This window comes from Oncorhynchus masou, chromosome 14, assembly GCF_036934945.1.
Source record: "Oncorhynchus masou masou isolate Uvic2021 chromosome 14, UVic_Omas_1.1, whole genome shotgun sequence".
Lineage (NCBI taxonomy): Eukaryota > Metazoa > Chordata > Actinopteri > Salmoniformes > Salmonidae > Oncorhynchus > Oncorhynchus masou.
In genome coordinates, this window is record NC_088225.1 from 21,157,783 (window position 1) to 21,177,419 (window position 19,637).

Below are 19,637 nucleotides of genomic sequence, written 5' to 3' on the forward strand. Positions count from 1 at the left end.
CAGTACAGTTAGTTGGACAAAGAGAAAAATAGGGGTTCTTGAATAATCATTTGAATTAAATAAAAATGTCAGACTGTCAGCCAGGCTGCGTTTCGTATCCTGGTCTGTTAAATCTGTGTGAATAATATTGGTTCTGCTGTGTAACATGTCATGCAGCAAGTACCAAAACCTACAACTTTGGGCAGTGGCTAAATACATTTATCTGGCAGACTATTGGCAAATATGCACTGGTATTACTTGAGCAGCATTCTATGTGACAGGGATGAGCAAGTCTGGTCCACGGGGGCCTGAGTGCATGTCTGTTGTCTTTTGTTCTCTCCAAATCAGCATGTGATTTATAAACCAGGTATGGCATCAGTGGATTAATTAAGTGCCAGGCGAAAGAGAAAAGCAGCAGACACTCAGGTCCCTACAGGAGTTGCCTACCCCTGATACTCTTGTGTGTTCTAGCCAGTCAGCTTAAGGGGGCCACTCTTAACAAACTCCTTGATAAAACATGAGACTCAAGGAGATGTTGAAGGTGAAATTATACATTTTATTAAAATTTTCAGTCAATACATGTCACGGTACCATTCTAAGACAAATACACACAAAAGAAACGTTAAGGCACAACAGGATGACAGTGTTTTCCACATGTATGAATCCATCCACCAGAGCATTTCAGTGACTAATATTTGTAAAAAGAGGTGCTCTGCTTTCCCCATGCATTATAGACACTGTAGTCCTCAAAGGTTCTCTGTTCACTTTATTATAACGTCAGAGGAATTCAGAGCTCAGTCTCTGTCACCATAGTGAAAAGAGCTTGCGTTCCTCCATCTCCTTTCCTGCATGGCCACTGATTTGAAAGGACTTGGTAGGCAAGACTAATAGTACTGTGAAAATCTATGTAGGCCTCGTCCTTTCACCTATCAGTGGTCAAGTCTGAGGACATTATTGAAGACATGTTTCTGGGTATTGGAACATGTTGAAGGACTGTTCTCCAGTTTTTAGCAACACTTCATGTTGTAATAAGAACACAGTATGGTTCCTAAACATGACTCATTCTCTGGTGTTGTTTTTCAACTTCTTCAGGTCCTCTTTAAGTGTTTCTGATTAATCAAGTGGGAAAGTAAATGCAGATTTAGGAATCAACAGGTCTCGTGTTAAAACCGGGGCATTTAAATTACCAGAGGTTTGGCACATACTAAGGCACATTAGTTTGAAGCAGTACGCAAAGAGTAAAAGGTAAAAGGGGTGGGGAACCCAAAAATGACTTTAAACCATTTAGAATGTGTCCTTACTTGAACTTAGATGCACCAATGGAGTTGCAGTCTCTTTCCACTGAGTGTCCTGAGATCAGGCTTATTTATAATGATGATACACAGCAATTATACTTATAGTGTCAGTACACTAATCCTAATATTCTTGTTATGATCCTTCATATCATTATTCTGATGTTGACTGAGCAACACCACAAAACCAGCATTGAAACAGATCTTTTGCATGACCTGAGTTTGAGATCTCTATATGCCAACACCCATAAGAAACCTCTAACATCTGAGTCACTCTTTTCAAGACATAGTAACACCATTTTCTTTTGAATTAAATTTTGCATCACAGTGGTTTAACTGTCAACTGAGGATCTTAACAGTGTAGTCGAGTGTTTAACACATGAGAATGCGCGCAAAATTTCTGTCAAAAGACTAAATTCTCTTGAGGCTCATGGAGTCACCACACTTTTAGCAGAGAATCATATATTACACTTATTGAAATGCTTCACAATTTCATCTGACAAAAATCACAGTGACAGTGTTAAGGCGAGTTTGTGTGGAACTTTGCATTGTGAAAATACTGCAAATTTTATCCTTATTGAGCTGTAGAACAGAACAGAACACATGTCAAAACTCACTCAGCATAGGGTTAATGCCTGTGATTGTGTTCTGGTCTTGAGGTCTTCAGTGACTGGACGTAGTGGGGAAGGGTGTAGGAGACGCCAGGGGCTTGGAATTGAAAGGCATCCTTGGGGAATGTTCAGACGTGTTTTACAAGCCTCCATCATCACCATCGCCTGCAGTGACAAAGCATAGTCCGATCAGATCACTGGCACAGGAGTTAGATGAGATATGGCTGCTATTGGTTACATTCTCTTTGTAACAATCAAAGCCAGAAGGGTCAAAGGTTAGCAAACAGAGAGAGAAAAGGAGAGTGAGGAACAGGTAGAGGGAAGGTAGAGAAAGAAAGCAGGACAGAAAGAGACAGAGAGAGAGAGAGAGAGAGAGAGAGAGAGTTAGTTGAAGCCTACTCTACCATATCAGACTGTCATCTCACCTCAGAAGAGGGCGCAGGACTTGGGGGGTCTGAAGGGGTTGTCGCTGGAGGGCACCCCCATGAGGAGAGGGTCTTTATGGGCGTTCTGCAGGCAGAAGGTCTTCAGGTCCGCTGCTGCCTGGGACACCTGAGAGTGGAAACAGAGACACTGTCAGTTCCATTATACTTTAATTCTGTGTCATAAAGGCTACATAAGACTGCAGTAAAGATGACATATCAATGTCAAAGACATTAATGAGAATGAGTCATCATTGACAGTGACAGCGTTTTCTTTAAAGAAGTTCCAAGTAAATTGAGCTCAATCCTGCTCTACTTAGCTTCTACTTGTTTTAACTCAGCTTTTCAAGAGAGACCTGGTCCACACATCAATAAATAGAGGGGCCAACACTTTCACTCTGCCACAATACTCCTACTGATACTCAGTTTAATGAACCTAAAGTAATATGCTCCAAGCTCACACTGTGAGAGAAACTGAGCAATGATCAGCTATTTTCCTAAAGTCCCTACCTAGGACTTGACTCAGCAATAGCATAATGATCTGGTACTTTACTAGACGGTTGTTTCATGGGTGAAGTCTATAACAGTTGTCATAACATTGTAATAACATTGTCCCCATTTACACAAGATGGCACTTTAGGACCAAGTCACAAATGGGCTATGCATTGAGTTTATTATTTATCTAGTTAGTTGATAATATGGTATAAACGCATGTCATAGGCTATAGATAAAATCCTATATTTTTTCTGCATTCTCATATGCCCTTCAAAGCACAGTATGCTTGAGTGCTACAGGGTGGTTTAAGGTCTGCGGATTAATCTGTCTTTCTCCTCTAAAAGGAGTAATTTGGCCAACAATCGCACTACTGTCACAGCCACAATCAACAAAGGCCACCACTGTGCTGCATCATTCGCGGAAACTAACCTACGAGCTGTTTGCTTTCTCCGGACAACACAGCCTACTGCAGGAAATCTTCATATTTCACACGATTAACTTAGAGCACAATTAACAGCACATCGTTAACTTCTAAATACATCATAAATACAAACACATCCATTCAAAACGGCGTTAAACTAAGTGAAGAGCTGAGGAGTAGCCTAGACTTGCCATAACACCTATGCATACAGCAATACTAGAACCGCATTATAATCGTACGTTTTTCTTTCGGTAACATGACAGGTGAAAGGCGGCGCTCGATTGAGCACGTCAATTTACGGGCTACTCCGTTAGTCTACGGGACAGCCTGCAGTTTGTTACAATTCTGCAAACAGATGGCATAGTTCCAGTGGAACAGCATTTTGTAACAAATAACGCGATGCTTCCCATAAAATAGTCAAACTTTACATAATATATAGCTTTTCAATAGTTACCAAAGGGCCATGTTGACAAGTCAGCCAGTCACACCAAATGCAGAACAGTTTTTGATCAGTCTTTCTGAATGTAATGTCTTTACCTTGATCCTGCGAACACTCGCCTCTAGGCGAAGTTGTTTTACCACCTTCTGAGCGATAACCAAGTTACTGCTGTTTGCGCTGTTATTCGACATGTCTGCGAGGTCTGTCCAACCGCCAAGTGAAAGTGTCCGGCTATCACTTGAAAGAACGAGATTTTCTGATGAGACCGCTGCGACTCAAGTGCTCCCCCTCTCTGAAAAAACGCACCGCTTTTTTTGCGCAATGTTCTCCACACTGCTATCAGAATGGCCCCTAATTAAAGATGGTTATCAGTAGAGGCACTTATGTGTACATGTAAACAACAACAACAACAACATAATAATAATAGATCAGTCAGTTAAACAAATTAATGGGCTATTTTCTGAAAATTAAATGTTCCTTTGGGTTTTATATTGTGTCGCCAATAATACACGGGTTTCTAGGCCTACAGTAGGCGTTGGTGAAGTAAATCAAAGGAAACGTATTTTATTCGAATGGTCTTGGCGCTCTTTTGTATAAAAATACATTTTTCTAAACAACCCCAGAACCACGAGGATATCATTAGCGAAATACAGTCTCGTCATGTGCTCCTTTTTTAAAATGTTTATTTATAGAGACCCCCATCTACAATGTCACGAGTTTTGGCTCTTCAACACACATTTCTATATTTTAATGACATTTAATTTTAAGCTTTAATCGTCACATTATTATTCAATAGTATAATTATTTATATAACAAGTAGGCTTTTGTATTTTAAAAATAGTCGGTATCTGAAAACTATCAAGGCAACGATAAGCAATACTGTAGTATTATGTTAGTGGATTTTTCTTGTGCACCATTGCCATCTAGCGCCGTCGTATTCGAGGCTGTAAACACAAACTCGTCACATGACAGAGGAATATTGCTCAGTCACTTCAGGAACAGTTCGACGCTCAAATTAGAATTGTTTCCGGTTAAATTGGGGTCAAACAAAGGGGGTTGCACATTACAAGACTTCACAATGCTTATACGAGTAAGTATTGGAGATAAAGAGTGAAAACATATTTTGGAAATGCATCGTTTGTGTTGTAAACTATAATATAGATTACAATGTGCAAATGTTTATTAGTTGTCTCAGCGGTGCATTCTCGAATCAGATGAATAGTATGCATCATGCACCTGCGACGATTAAAGCTAGCTGGCTTGCCACACTTGTGTAACTTGACCAACATTGTGTAGCTAACCTAACTCATTCCCATCTCCAGCTAGCTAAATTGAATTACTGTTTTTTTTTAAGGAAACCACTGTCAACATTTTACTAACTGTTAATGTGAAATCATGAGTAAACTAGCATTTCCTAAAGTGTGTGTAATGTTCAGAGTTGATGTAAGATCACAATACATTTGATAGCGTTGTCTTGAACACACTTCAAGGGGCCAGAGTTGGAAAAAAAATAACCATGCTATCTCTGAATGTAACTTTAACATATCATTATTGAAATAACCTGCCCAACACTTAAGTTGAGATCTTACAGACAAATGTTAACTCTTTCTCTCTATCCCCCTCTCTTAGAGGGTGTTACAATGTGGAGTGACCGCTTTAAAGTCACGCAGGACCATTCACCACAGTGCTCAATGGAGGAGTCCTCTCGTACCTATCGTTGTGGAGCAGACGGTAAGAATTGGAACCCCAACAGAGTTCTATGTAGGACTGCAACATTTCTATGCAACTTGATTCACTCTTGGTTTGGAACGGTTTAGTTAGTAGTTTTCACCTGTCAGTTCCTGGTTCTTGCTATTCTAGCTGCTTTCCAATGTTCAAAGATCTTCCTCTTTCTTCCCCTCATTCCTTTTCCTTGTCTTTCTCTTCTTTCCTAGGGTCGAGGAGAGCGTGCGTATGACATCTACTCCCGTCTTCTGAGGGAGAGGATCATCTGTGTAATGGGGCCGGTAAGTCTCACTGTGTATCACTGTCTGTGTAATGGGGCCGGTAATTCTAGCTGTGTGTCACTCTCACTGTGTATCATTGTCTGTGTAATGGGGCCGGTAAGTCTCACTGTGTATCATGGTCTGTGTAATGGGGCCAGTAAGTCTCACTGTGTATCACTGTCTGTGTAATGGGGCCGGTAATTCTAGCTGTGTGTCACTGTCTCACTGTGTATCATTGTCTGTGTAATGGGGCCGGTAATTCTAGCTGTGTGTCACTGTCTCACTGTGGCCGGTATCACTGTGTGTAATGTCTCACTGTGTAATTCTGTGCTGTGTGTCACTGTCTCACTGTGTAATGGGGCAAGTCTACTGTGTATCACTGTCTGTGTAATGGGGCCGGTAATTCTACTGCTGTCGTGTAATGGGGCACTGTCTCACTGTGTATCACTGTCTGTGTAATGGGGCCGGTAATTCTTGCACTGTCTGTGTCACTGTCACTGTCTGTGTAATAGGGCCAGTAAGTCTGTGTGTGTAATAGTTTGGGAATCAAAACCTACACCAGGAGACATTGGGTATGTTTACATGCACACTAATAATTTGATATGAAACAGATTATGGCAGTAATGGTTGCTAGATGGAATCCCCGAGCTGACAAGGTTAAAAATCTGTTGTTCTGCCCCTGAACAAGGCAGTTATCCCACTGTTCCTAGGCTGTCATAGTAAATTAGAATTTGTTATTAAGACTTGCCTAGTTAAATAAAAGGTAAGAAAATAAATCAAATGTATACAACTTACTCTGCTTATTGGCGCAAAGTCATAATCGAAGTAAGCCCACACCGATTAAAACATTTGGATTTCTGAGTCTGCTGTTGCAGTTAAGATTAATTTGTTAATCTCTCCTCTCCCCCTGCCTTTTTTCAGATTGATGACTCTGTGGCCAGTCTGGTTATTGCTCAACTACTCTTCCTGCAGTCAGAGAGCAACAACAAACCCATCCACATGTACATCAACAGTCCTGGTAAGAGAATAGGGGAGGAGAATAGAGGGGGACCTCCCACAAAGAGTAACATATGGTGGTGCAGGGCATGGTTGGTGTAATAGGGATGGTTACTTTAAAAAGCATGTTTCTTAGAGGGGAAAGAGACCGAGAGAACACAAGTGACATATGGATCAGATGACAGTAATGGGAGATAAAGGGTGCAGTCAAACTCTTTTTACCTTGACTTCAAATTAACGTTAAAGCTGAGATCCATGATAGGCGCAACAACCCCAGGCGCATTTGTCATTGTTTTGAGGAAATGAGCATCCAGCATTGTGGTCAAAAAAGAAATCGTACATACTTGGTTCTTTTGTGCGTGCAATGATGTCAGATGGAAAAAGTGTTTGTTTGAAGTAACTTCTTTGTTGTAATATCGCAAATGGGCATGGCAGGTTCACCGCTATGGATTCCAGCTTTATGGAGAGATAGAAAAGTCTGGGAGAAGAGGAACATCAATGAACTAAATCCAACAAACCATTAATCCTGGTTCACCATGATGTTCCTCTCCTATCCTCTTTTCCCCCAGGCGGTGTTGTGACGGCAGGCCTAGCCATCTACGACACCATGCAGTACATCCTCAACCCTATCTCCACGTGGTGTGTGGGCCAGGCGGCCAGCATGGGCAGTCTTCTCCTGGCTTCGGGCACGGCCGGCATGAGGCACTCCCTGCCCAATGCCCGCATCATGGTGCACCAGCCCTCCGGAGGAGCCAGGGTAAGGCTGGAAAGGGGTAATGGGACTAGGGAGGCAGCAGGAATAGCTGGGGGGGGACAGGTTGAAGTCCGGCAGGTAAGGGGATAAGGGGGGGGAGAACCTGGTAGAGAACCTGGTACAGATGTTGGTTGAACTTGTGTTGCCATCAAAAGCCAGACCTGTGATTGGGCATGTAAATATGAGTTCAGTATTTTGACACCTCAGTTGTCAGTTGCCTTTACATAACATCTGTCTTCTCTCTCCTGTGTGTTATTAGGGTCAGGCTACAGACATTGCCATTCAGGCTGAGGAGATCATGAAGCTAAAGAAACAGATCAATCAACTCTACGCTAAACACACTGGCCAGCTGTTGACACATATAGGTAAGTAGCTAAGGCATCCAGTTCAGTAGTCTGGCTTTAAGTCGCTGCAGGGTTTTTATTTCAGCTGCTCATAAAGATGAGGCAGAGACTAACACAATATGCGCAGAATTTGATTTGGTTGTTTAGCTCTGGGGAAAAGGCATCCAGGGGGACTGAACGGTTTGATTGAAACGTTTAGTCTTATTTCAAATACCCGTAGGGCCACACAGACCTGGGTTTAAATGCATGAAATTATACTTGTTTTGTGTTTTCTAATACGTGCCAGTACTTAAGTGTATTTCCAAGCACATCCCAATATGCAACAATAATATTCCAATAAAAAATACTTCAAAATGTCTTAATATTGTCTGATGGAAAATGTACCATAGCCCCTGAGTCACATGAATTAGTGACTCATAACTAAATTCAAGCACTATTTCAAGGTTAAGTGATTTGATGATTGAGTCCTTCCTCACTCAAAACGCTTTGTAAGAGTGAACTCACCTCAGCCACCACCAATGTGTTGCACATTTTCACCAAAACTCGTAGCCATACAATTATTCCCTTCTGTTTTCTTTCTCCCAGATTGTGTGATGGAGAGAGATCGTTACATGAGCCCCATTGAGGCACAAGACTTTGGGATCATCGACCGAGTGTTGGTGCATCCTCCCCAGGCAGGCCAGGATGACCCAGAGCTGGTCCAGAAGGAGCCCCCTACCGCCATCTGCCCCTCGCCAGCCTCCTCCACCGAGCAGAGCCCCCCCGGGACCAACCCCCCTCCTCATACAAACCCGAACCCTGACCTCAGACTACCAGGAAGCAGTCCCACACCAATCACAAGCCATCCTCTATCTTCTAACCACCTAAAGGCACTTCTGTAGATCGGAATGGATTGGACAGGTGCAAGCATATGCTGATGTCCCGTAAATCCAAATGTATTGGAGTGGATACTAATATGCGAGAAGTTACAGCGTAGCCTACCACAGGGCAAAGTGGAGCTATTACTATATTGCTTATAACTGTCCAATCCTTTAATTTACAGAAGTGCTCTGGGTGGATAGGGGCCGGTTTGGAACAAAGGACCTGCATTCTATACCTTTGTGCTGGAGAAACCTCTGGGAGAGGAGGCAAAATGCAGCAGTATTAGAATATTTACATTTAAGAATGGTCATTTTTGACCAATCTCAGATTTGTACTGTCCCCCATAATATGCACACTGTATTTACCACAAACAAAGACTGCAGATCTCTACAGTGAAGGAAACAATATAGCCCCCATTTGTACAAGCCATGACACAATTGTGATTGATTTTCACGAACTGGAATAAAATACATTTTCTTTGAGTCACACACCCAACCTGGGCCTGTACTCATAAAGCATCTAAGAGTAGGAGTGTTGATCTAGGATCAGTTCCTCCTGTCCATGCAATCTTATTCATTGTGACAGACAAGGCAAAATGGATTCTAGATCAGCACTCCTACTCTTAATGGTTTACGAATACAGGCACTGATGTAAAAACAGATTATAATTGTATCAACGCGTGATTTGAGTCTGTAACAAGTAGTGTTTTGATTGCCTCAGTGATGAGATCAACTGAGCCGTTTTCTTTTTCAATATACAGAAGTCAGAAGTTTACATACACCTTAGCCAAGAAGTGTACATACTCAATTAGTATTTGGTAGCATTGCCTTTAAGTTGTTTAACTTGGGTCAAATGTTTTTGGTAGCCTTCCACAAGCTTTCCACAATAACTTGGGTGAATTTTTGCCCATTCCTCCTGACAGAGCTGGTGTAACTGAGTCAGGTTTGTAGGTCTCCTTGCTCGCACATGCTTTTTCAGTTCTGCCCACAAATATTCTATAGGATTGATGTCAGGGCTTTGTGATGGCCACTCCAATACCTTGACTTTGTTGTCCTTAAGCTATTTTGCCACAACTTTGGAAGTATGCTTGGGGTCATTGTCCATTTGGAAGACACATTTGCGACTAAGCTTTAACTTCCTGATGTCTTGATGTTGCTTCAATATATCCTCATGATGCCATCAATTTTGTGAAGTGCACCAGTCCCTCCTGCAGCAAAGCACCCACACAACATGCTGCAACCCCAGTTCTTCACGGTTGGGGTGGTGTTCTTCGGCTTGCAAGCTTCCCCCTTTTTCTTCCAAACATAACGATGGTCTTTATGGCCAAACGGTTCTATTTTTGTTTCATCAGGCCAGAGGACATTTCTCCAAGTGCAGTTGCAAACCGTAGTCTGGCTTTTTTTATGGAGGTTTTGGAGCAGTGGCTTCTTCCTTGCTGAGCGGCCTTTCAGGTTATGTCGATATAGGACTTGTTTTACTGTGGATATAGATACTTTTGTACCGGTTTCCTCCATCTTCACAAGGTCTTTTGCTGTTGTTCTGGGATAGATTTGCACTTTTCACACCAAAGGTCGTTCATCTCTAGGAGGCAGAACGCGTCTCCTTCCTGAGCGGTATAACAGCTGCGTGGTGCCATGGTGTTTATACTTGGGTACCCTTGTTTGTACAGGTGAACATGGTACCTTCAGCCATTTGGAAATTGCTCCCAAGGATGAACCAGACTTGTGGAGGTCTACAATTGTTTGAGGTCTCGGCTGATTTTCCCATGCTGTGTCGTGGAAATTTCCTCTATTTACCAAATCATGGGAGCAAACCACACACACAAGTCAGAGATAGTTATCAAAGTACATCTTTAATTATATGAGCTCTATCACAACCCTGTGACTCTCGGGTAATTCAGTGTCTCTCAGTGAATTCTCTGAGAGCCCCTTCTGCATTGCAATTGCGATCCTTTAATAGCAAAGAACACACATAGTCAGACAGCATAGACATAATAAATCGTTCAGCTTTGTCTCCTTACTCAAACCCCAAAACCATAAACCAATCCTCCATAACAACAGGCATATATCAAATTGTCATTTAGATACAACCGATTCTAAATACAACCAATCCTGGACAAGCTCACGGAGAGGAGAGTGAGGCTACAGGTTAAGATAAAAGGGAGCATGAGAATGATTCCAGACACTGCCATCCTCCTTTTCCCCAATGGGAAAAGTAGGGAGTGACTGGCACACACACAGTGGAGCAAAAGATATGTTTACACATGACACTTTGAACTCTCTGCAGCCCATGCAACTTAGTCTTGACATAGAACAGATAACTGCAACCCCGCCACAGTATTATACATAAATACCATTCTGATGAGAAGTAACTTACAAACATATGATGAATATAAAACATCTTACCTATGTTACCAACAAATTCTGATTATTTCCACAACAGCTGTCAAACAAAGAGCAACTGAGTTTGAAGGTAGGCCTTGAAATACATCCACAGGTACACCTCCAATTGACTCAAATTATGTCAATTAGCCTATCAAGCTTCTAAAGCCATGACATAATTTTCTGGAATTTTCCAAGCTGTTTAAAGGCACAAGTCAATTTAGTGTATGTAAACTTCTGTGATACAGTGGGTCAGTGAAATAATCTGTAAATACCTTTTTGGAAAAATAACTTGAGTCATGCACAAAGTAGACGTCCTAACCGACTTGCCAAAACTATAGTTAACAATAATTTTTAATGACTCCAACCTAAGTGTATGTAAACTTCCGACTTCAACTGTACATGCGACTTGTGTAAGCCCAGTGTGCCTCACTGTCAGTGACTTGGGGGATTTTGGACATAAAGCCTCCTGTAAGAGTGAGTTTTAATCAAGTCATGATGGAAATGTTTAAAGAGTGGGATTTTGTCTCAATGATATTGAAAAGTTTGACAGTCACCTTAAATTCAAAAAGTAATTGAGTAAAGCACTAATGATGCAATAACTTGCAAAGAAAAGCAATATGCTGGGATGAGGGAGAATGGGGAAATAACATTACAATTAACACTTAAAGTATAAGTCAACAAATATATTCATGTAAAGTAAGGTTTTATTAATTAATGTCTACTGAACAAAACTTTTAAAATCAAAAAACATCCACCACCTAATATGTCACACAGAGTAACAAAACCCAGTAAAATTGTTACATAAGACCGTTCTGTGAACTATACTAACCCCATGGTGAACAATGGGGGTCTTGTGCAACAGTGCTAAAAACCATTTACCTTTCCAGACCCTGGCAGCCAGTGCATTTAAAAATCTGGGGAAACATTTCAATATAGTGGCTTCCACTCATCTATTCTTATCTGATCTGATGGGTCAAAGCAAGACGAGTGGAAGAAGCAGGTTTAGACCATTGTGATGTAGCAGTGAACACACAGAACTGACACCACACCCTGGGTGGATTGCAATAGCGGCTCTCCTTCCCTTCAGCTGCAAAGATTTGAAAGCCATTGGCATCTACCACATTACTTTCACCTTTCTTCAGTTTTCCATTTCATGGTAAAGGAGAGGAGACAAGGGAAGGAAGCCAATCAAGACTTGAGATGCAGCCGGTGTCCATCCCTTGAATAACCTGGTTAAACCAGAACCACAGGTAGCACCTCTTTCCCCTTTTCTCACAGCTCTTTTCTGCTGACTCAATGGCCCTATACAAGTACAGCCTTCTTTTCAAGTACTCAAACCAAACAGGCCCACTGAAACTGACTTGTGACAAACAGTTAATGGAGAGGGCACACTGCAGTACACAAGCCAAGCAATCCACAGGTTGTGTTTGCAAAAAGGAGTAAGCCTATACAACAACAATCTCAGTCGCTTCCATTTAAAAATCTGGGGTTTGTAAATTGGCCTGCTGGCTGTTTAGAAGCAGTAAGCTAACATGCTCTGCTGCCGCTGCTTCCTCCTTGACATGGAGGGGGAAACGTTGTGTTGTACACTAAAGATATGGTGGGCATGTTCAAACTATGCATTCCATGCCTCAAGTGCAATTTCATGTTATTTTTTCAGGAGGGGTGTTAGGCTAACATGCAGCTATCATGTTGTACACAGAAAACATGATCGACATGTTCCTACAAACTTTGTCTGTAGTAACAGAACATCAAACACACGTACGATATACAGGCAGTCAAAATAGCAATTATTTTCTCATTGCAAACATTGGCTAGGTCTTTTTTCAGCAACTCTTGCTACGATATGGCAGCATAACTATGACAATTATATTCAAATATAATTAAAAATATAAAACTCAACATGTATAGTGTTGGTCCCATGCTTCATGAGATGAAATAAATGATTCCAAAATATTTCCATTCGCACAAAAAAGCTTATTGCTCTCAAATTGTGCACAAATTTGTTTATATCCCTGTTAGTGAACATTTATCCTTTGCCAAGATAATCCATCTGACAGGTGTGGCATATAAAGAAGCTGATTAAACAACATGATCATTACACAGGTGCACCTTGTGCTGGGGACAATAAAAGGCCACTAAATGTGCAGTTGTAATCACAACACATTGCCACAGATGTGTCAAGTTGAGTGAGTGTGCAATTGACATGCTGACTGCATGAATGTCCACCAGAGCGGTTGCCAGAAAATGTAATGTTAATTTATTTACCATAAGCCGCCTCCAACGTAATTTTAGAGAATTTGGCAGAATATCCAACCGGCCTCAAAACCGCACGTGCAACCAGCCCAGGACTGGACAGCCGATTAACCGCAGAGTATTTGTCATAATTAAGCCCTTTGTGGGAAAAACTCATTCTGACGGGCTGGGCCTGGCTCCCAAGTAGGTGGGAATATGCCCTCAAGTCATGTGAAATCCATAGATTAAGGTTTAAGGAATTTATTTCAATTGACTGATTTCCTTATATGAACTGTAAATCAGTAAAATTGTAAAAATAAAATGTGTATATTTTTGTTCAGTATAGTAGGCAGTAGTTGACAAAGGATATAAGAGATAATAGTGCACGTGCACCACAGAATGAACTCGCGGATTCACATGCTCGGCTGCCTAGAGGTGGAACCGCTACTCATGCTGTACTTGCATGATCATTGAAAAGCGAAATAGCAGTTAGTAGGGCCTGTGTGTGGGAAAACACAGAGTTCCTATGCAAAACTCTAAGTGGGGAGTTGCATTATTTTTCCAGGAACTTTAATACTGTACTTCTCCTACAGTACTACTACAATATGACAGTAACTATGAACATCAGCCTAATCAGGGGTACTCAAGTACTATTTGAGAAGGTCTAGTCACACACACACATTTCCGAGGTGGTCCGGATGGATCATGTAATTTATCGATGTAGTAACAAACCCCCACTTCACAACCCATGCGACCTCAATCTGTTCACACCCATCTTGAAAATGATGCTGTTTTATAATTTCCTGCAATTCTACACATTTTGCATGTGGCAAATATAATTTGCCGTTTTAAAGCAAATGTTCTGCAATTCTATGCATTCTTTCATGTCCTGTGTGTTTATATGATACCAGGGATTGAAGCCCGACCGATCCGGTCCACTAGTTGAGTATGGGTGGGCCTACATCACACAAAACGCGGATAGTTTAATGAGTCCTGCTTGTGTAACCGAGAAGGTTGTTTAGCCTTCAAAAAAATATTTTGGGGAATGTTCGATCAAATTGCAGCAGTTATTTTATTTTATTTCAGCTGTTCAAAAACATAAGGCAGAGCTAGGCATCATAGTATCATAGTTCAGAAGAGGGTGAGTAAAGAGAGAAAGGTAAAGGAAGGGGAGTGTGAGCAGCAGTTCCGTAGTGTGCGTAAAATAACATGTGCAGAATGTGACTCGGATTCTTAGCGGACAGGGCAGGCAATGAATACACAGCCAAGGCCCCCCAAAAAAGAAAGCAAGCCTACTAGGCAGTGCATACAGCACTGCCCCACATGGCGTTGGTAGCTAATTTGAATAGCCAAGTGTTTGTGCATCTCATTGGCTGAGCTGGCATGTCAGCGCCTTTTCTTTATTTTTTAACCAGAGTAAACCCAACCACTATTTCCAATCAGGCCACAGAGATAAGCTGTTTAACATCCTTAATTATATATTTTTTACATTTTAGGTAAATTCTTTAATAGACATCTGGAACACTGGACAGATACTTTAAAAGGCCCAGTGCAGTAAAAAGAAAACACACAAAAAACTTTTATACATTCCAAACTATGATGTTGGAATAATACTGTGAAAAATGATAATACCCTTTTAGTGTAAGAGCAGTTTATAAAGACTGCCTGAAATTTCAGCCCATTTAGGTGGGAAGGGACTCTTGGAATGCCTGGTGACAACTCCAGGCGGTAAATTAGTTAATAGACAAATAAGAGATCCAAACCTCTGCCAATAGCTAGTTTTCCCCTCCCCACCCAGACAACTCCCAGGCAGTCCTAGCTAAATTCTTTGACAAATTGCTCTTTGCTAAGAAGATGTTACTTGTTGGCCATTTTAATTGAAAACAATCACAGTAAGGTACTTAATTGTTACCCCAAAAATGATTTGACATTGAAATAAAAACGGCTGCATTGGACCTTTAAGAAAAGCCCATCGGCTTTGGAAGTACAGTCAGGCACGCACCGGGTACCACTCTCACATGACTGAGCAGCCTCCCCAGCTGTTCTTCTTGAAGGTGGTGGCCCAGCGCAACCAGCCCAGGTTGTAGTCGCTGTAGGGCGGGTAGCGCAGGACGTTGACCCTCTCCAGTAACCAGCTCCGGTTCATACAGCCCCGCCTGTGGCTGAATGTCTCAAAGCCCCAGCGGCCGTGGTAGCTACCCATCCCACTGGCACCTGGAGGGTAGAGGAAGATGACAGGGCACCATGATCAGATCCATGTCTAGTGCTTTTCATCTGATAATGACTACTTTATTTACGTTGTCAGATACACACTTACCTACTCCCCCAAAGGGCAGGCCTGGCAAGGCCATATGTACTATACCATCATTGCCACAGAAACCACCACTACTGGTGTTGTTCAACACTGTGGTCACCACCTGACGGAGAGAGGGGAGGAATGTGTATTTATTCCATAAGAGTGGAGCCACAGTGAAGGCAGAGGCAGCCATAGAACTACATAACTTTAAACTATAGCTCTGTGGAGGACACCACCATGACTATAACATAAGAAAATAGATGTGAGAAGAAACATCTATGTGCTGTAATGTAGGTCATGGTCTTACCGAGGTCTCGTCAGAGAAGACGTAGAGGGCCAGGGGTTTCTCTTGGCGGTTGATGTAGTCTATGCCCTCCTCCAGAGACTCTATGGTTAGGATGGGCAGGATGGGGCCAAAGATCTCCTCCTGCATTAGAGCATCAGACTCCTGCACGTCCACCAACACTGTGGGAGCTAGAAACACCACTTGATCAGCAAGAATTTGCTTCTATTTGCCTGATTAGTTACTCATATTTGAAATTAAAGCCACTTTAACAGCAAGGCTACCACTTCAACATATTTCAACTTGCATTCACACCCACAAGGTGGCAGCAGTATACAAACCAAACTCAACACCACTGCCTGCATCTCATCGTCCTTTCCTGTACCCCCAAAACTCACCAATATACCTGTCCTCCTCGCGGCTCTCCCCTCCGATCACCACCTTCCCTTGGACTTCTCCAGCATGTCCATCAGGCGTCTCCAGTGGCGTGGGGTGACTATGCGCCCCATGTCCAGGCTCGCTCCGGGGTCCGGCCCGTAGAAGGTCCGCAGGGTCTCCCGGAGAGCAGGCAGTAGGGCGTCCCGGGTCTGGGCTGTGCAGAGGACGTAGTCGGGTGCCACACAGCTCTGGCCAGTGTTGAAGAACTTGGACCAGCACAGGCGCTTGGCGGCCTTCTGGATGTCGATATGGCCGTAGATGAAGCAGGGGCTCTTGCCACCCAGCTCCAGGGTGACGGGGGTCAGGTGAGGCGCCGCCGCTAGCAGGATGGAGCGGGCCACCACCTGGGAACCTGGGGAGGAGATGGGGAAGGGTGAAGGGAAAGGAAGAGAAGAAGGAAAGGGTATGCAAGAGTGTGCGATAGAGGTGATATGGCAGAGGTGAGATAAAAGGGGCATAAGGCCGAAATTTTAAAACATACTAAAAAGAGGGATTGAGCTAATACATATTATTGGTCTAAGGAGTCCTCTCTGTTAGGCTTTACCTGTGTAGAAAATGTGGTCAAATTTATTCTTCAGCAATGACTTGGTGTCCTCTGCTCCACCACATAGTACTGCATAGCAGTCCTACAATAGTCAGATGGCAAAACTCAAAACATTATAAAAACAAACAATAAGTGGGCAGGTATAGAGCAAATATGGCACTGTTGGCCTTCATTCCATTGATGATCCACAACAGGTAACAGAAGCAGGGGAAAATTAAAGCACATATAGGTGTGTGTGTGTACTACCTGAGACAGGTATTTGGGGATGAGTTCTGCCAGGAGTTGCTCGGTGGCCTGACAGATCTCTGACGGCTTCAGAATGGCACAGTTTCCTGGTTCACGACATCATGGAATAAATATGTCATCGTCACAAAATCAAACCTAATCAATAATGAAATGCTAACAGAGTCAGCATTCACTTTACACATACATTACTGATAAGGCAACATTGGTGGTGGATGTAAAATGCTTTGAGCTACTGTTAAAACGCTAGAAATCCAATGCCTTACTATTAACAAAGCCTCTAGGTATACAAAGGCATGATAGATGTGTACCTGCAGCAATTGCAGCAACCAAAGGTAAGAGAATAAGATGGAGAGGGTAGTTCCACGCCCCGATGATTAAAACTACCCCCAAGGGTTCCCTGCGTATGAAACAGTCATCCATCCTTGTGGCCTAGAACAAGATGGAGAGAGGAAAGTAGATGGTTGGACAATTATTACATAAGTCAGTAAAATAATATTCCAATTGTGTGTGGTTACATGTTGAGACATAGTAAAAGGTGTAGAGTCAAACAGTTGACAGTGAATGTTGATGGAATCTGTACCAGATTCTTGCCAATGTTGTATTCCGGCTGCATCCACGTCCTGAGGTTTTCCATGGCGAAGTACAGGTCATTCAGGGTTATCTGAATCTCTGACAGGACCGACTCAAACTTGGGCTGAAGGCGGAGAGAGAGGGGAGAAGGTGAAATGATCGAGGGAGAGAGGGAACAGGACAATGAAAGATCCAAGGTGAAGAAAAAAGGACATGCAGTGTATGAGTGTACAGCAGTCTAGTCTGCCGTGTCTGAGTGTACAGCAGTCTAGTCTGCCGTGTCTGAGTGTACAGCAGTCTAGTCTGCCGTGTCTGAGTGTACAGCAGTCTAGTCTGCGCGTGTCTGAGTGTACAGCAGTCTGCGCGTGTCTGAGTGTACAGCAGTCTGCGCGTGTCTGAGTGTACAGCAGTCTGCGCGTGTCTGAGTGTACAGCAGTCTGCGCGTGTCTGAGTGTACAGCAGTCTGCGCGTGTCTGAGTGTATGTTAGTACCTTATGGAGGTCCTTGTGGAGAGCATCTTGTATCAGCTGCTCATTTTCTTCAACCAGGGAGAGAAGGTTCTGGAGCTGGGTCATACGGAACTGCTCTGGAAAGGTCATGCCTGACCGGAAGGTAGCCCTCAACCTGTCAATCACCTCACTCTGGCTGGCCATCTCTGTCCGCCCAACAGACACAAACAAAGTGAGTTAGCGGATAATGTCATCTGGTAAAACAGGATTGAGAAACCACACAACCAAAATAACCAGTGATGAGAGAAGAGCCTGGCTATTGGACATTCACTTTGCCAATAGCAATATAGAGTTGTAAATTCAAGACATCAATGGCTGCTGGTCTTGGCCATTGTCTGACTAAACTTCAGTGGTCTTTTAAAAACACCCACATGAAGTAGCCTTGAACACTGTTTTATATTTTCAGTCAATATACATTTGTTGCGCATTGAGAACACATGATGAATCCAGGGGTGTATTCATTATATTTTAACAGAAACCTTTTACCATTTAAGAACGGAACGGGAGGGACCTAGAAAAGTGTCCAATAGAAATTCTCGTTTTCGTTGCAAAATAGGTGTAATGAATAGGCCTACACCCAGGGCACGGCTTCATCGTTAGAAGCACCTGGCTCAGGTCAAGTGTAGAAAATGCAAAAAGGCAGGCTACTAAGGTAAGATGACAAAATATGCGGCCCGTTATATGGGCTATAAAAAGGTGAAAATCAGACCTTGATGCAAGTTATTCACGGTTTGTTGCTCACAGCTGTGTTACGGGTAATTTGAACGAACGCGGCAAAACCTTCAATAATTATGTGAACGCGTGGGCGGGATGTCAATAGTGACAGGCATGGATGATGCAACTTTAACGATTTAAACTAGATTACCAAATTGTTACACATTAAAACAGTTTACGTCGGAAACACTCTTTGTTATGATACTGTACAAGCTGCACTCTTTTCAGGATGGATGAATTTGCTAAGTCCTACCTGAATGTTCCCGTAAATAGATGCTGATGAATAAAAATAAACTGAAGCCTAACAAAATGTTAGTCGGAATTTGAGGAAATTAAAAAGTTAAAACGCACCTGATTCTGCCCAAAGGTAGCCTAAATGGTCGTATGTTGCCCTTTCGAGCCACTCTTTAGACCGGTCTCTGAATTCAGATAAATCACATTCCAATTTGCCGGTGGCTTTGAATTATTATGGGAACCCGAAGAAAGTGGCGCATTTCCTGGTGCTAGTGGTTTTCTACCAACGCGGCTAGTTAATCTGGAAAGCAGAATGGGTTTTTGGTAGAACTTGAAAAACAAGCCTGTAAACCTGTCTGGGGCTGAAGAGAAACATTGGTATCCATAGACTAAAGGCCCTTCAAATTAAACCCTGGACCTAAAACCAGTTCCGCTGCTTTGTTTCTCATTCTATCCCCTCTAATCAGGGAAAGATTAAGATCTGGGACACCAGGTGGGATAAATTAATTATCAGGTACAACAAAAAACGCAGTCGGCTAATCCAAACCTCATTGGGTAATATTTGAATATCCCTGTTATCAAATC

The 19,637-nt window shown here is 42.6% G+C and overlaps 2 protein-coding genes and 1 pseudogene across 2 annotated transcripts; 1 reads left to right on the top strand and 2 right to left on the bottom strand.

Moving 5' to 3' along the window:
* Positions 1 to 514: 514 nt before the first annotated feature.
* LOC135554512 (guanine nucleotide-binding protein G(I)/G(S)/G(O) subunit gamma-5-like) lies at positions 515 to 3,951 on the bottom strand. The gene is made up of 3 exons (XM_064986853.1): positions 3,758 to 3,951; positions 2,308 to 2,434; positions 515 to 2,047 (listed from the first exon to the last, which is right to left on the bottom strand). Exons 1-2 carry the CDS (start codon positions 3,848 to 3,850, stop codon positions 2,309 to 2,311), a joined length of 219 nt encoding a protein of 72 aa, XP_064842925.1. The 5' UTR covers positions 3,851 to 3,951; the 3' UTR covers positions 515 to 2,047; position 2,308.
* Positions 3,952 to 4,649: 698 nt separating this feature from the next.
* LOC135554514 (ATP-dependent Clp protease proteolytic subunit, mitochondrial-like) lies at positions 4,650 to 9,287 on the top strand. The gene is made up of 7 exons (XM_064986854.1): positions 4,650 to 4,749; positions 5,289 to 5,390; positions 5,594 to 5,665; positions 6,566 to 6,662; positions 7,210 to 7,397; positions 7,654 to 7,759; positions 8,324 to 9,287. Exons 1-7 carry the CDS (start codon positions 4,738 to 4,740, stop codon positions 8,617 to 8,619), a joined length of 873 nt encoding a protein of 290 aa, XP_064842926.1. The 5' UTR covers positions 4,650 to 4,737; the 3' UTR covers positions 8,620 to 9,287.
* Positions 9,288 to 14,271: 4,984 nt separating this feature from the next.
* LOC135554513 (aldehyde dehydrogenase family 3 member B1-like) lies at positions 14,272 to 19,350 on the bottom strand (annotated as a pseudogene).
* Positions 19,351 to 19,637: the final 287 nt, after the last annotated feature.

What these genes read in the sequence shown, in the direction of transcription:
- LOC135554512 (XM_064986853.1), bottom strand. Translation starts at nt 3,850, where the DNA reads ATGTCGAATAACAGCGCAAACAGCAGTAACTTGGTTATCGCTCAGAAG. An exon ending in CGAGTGTTCGCAGGATCAAG is followed by an intron (nt 2,435 to 3,757) that starts GTAAAGACATTA and finishes TTCCACTCTCAG; the next exon opens with GTGTCCCAGGCAGCAGCGGA.
- LOC135554514 (XM_064986854.1), top strand. An exon ending in CTATCGTTGTGGAGCAGACG is followed by an intron (nt 5,391 to 5,593) that starts GTAAGAATTGGA and finishes CTTCTTTCCTAG; the next exon opens with GGTCGAGGAGAGCGTGCGTA. An exon ending in AGCCCTCCGGAGGAGCCAGG is followed by an intron (nt 7,398 to 7,653) that starts GTAAGGCTGGAA and finishes GTGTGTTATTAG; the next exon opens with GGTCAGGCTACAGACATTGC.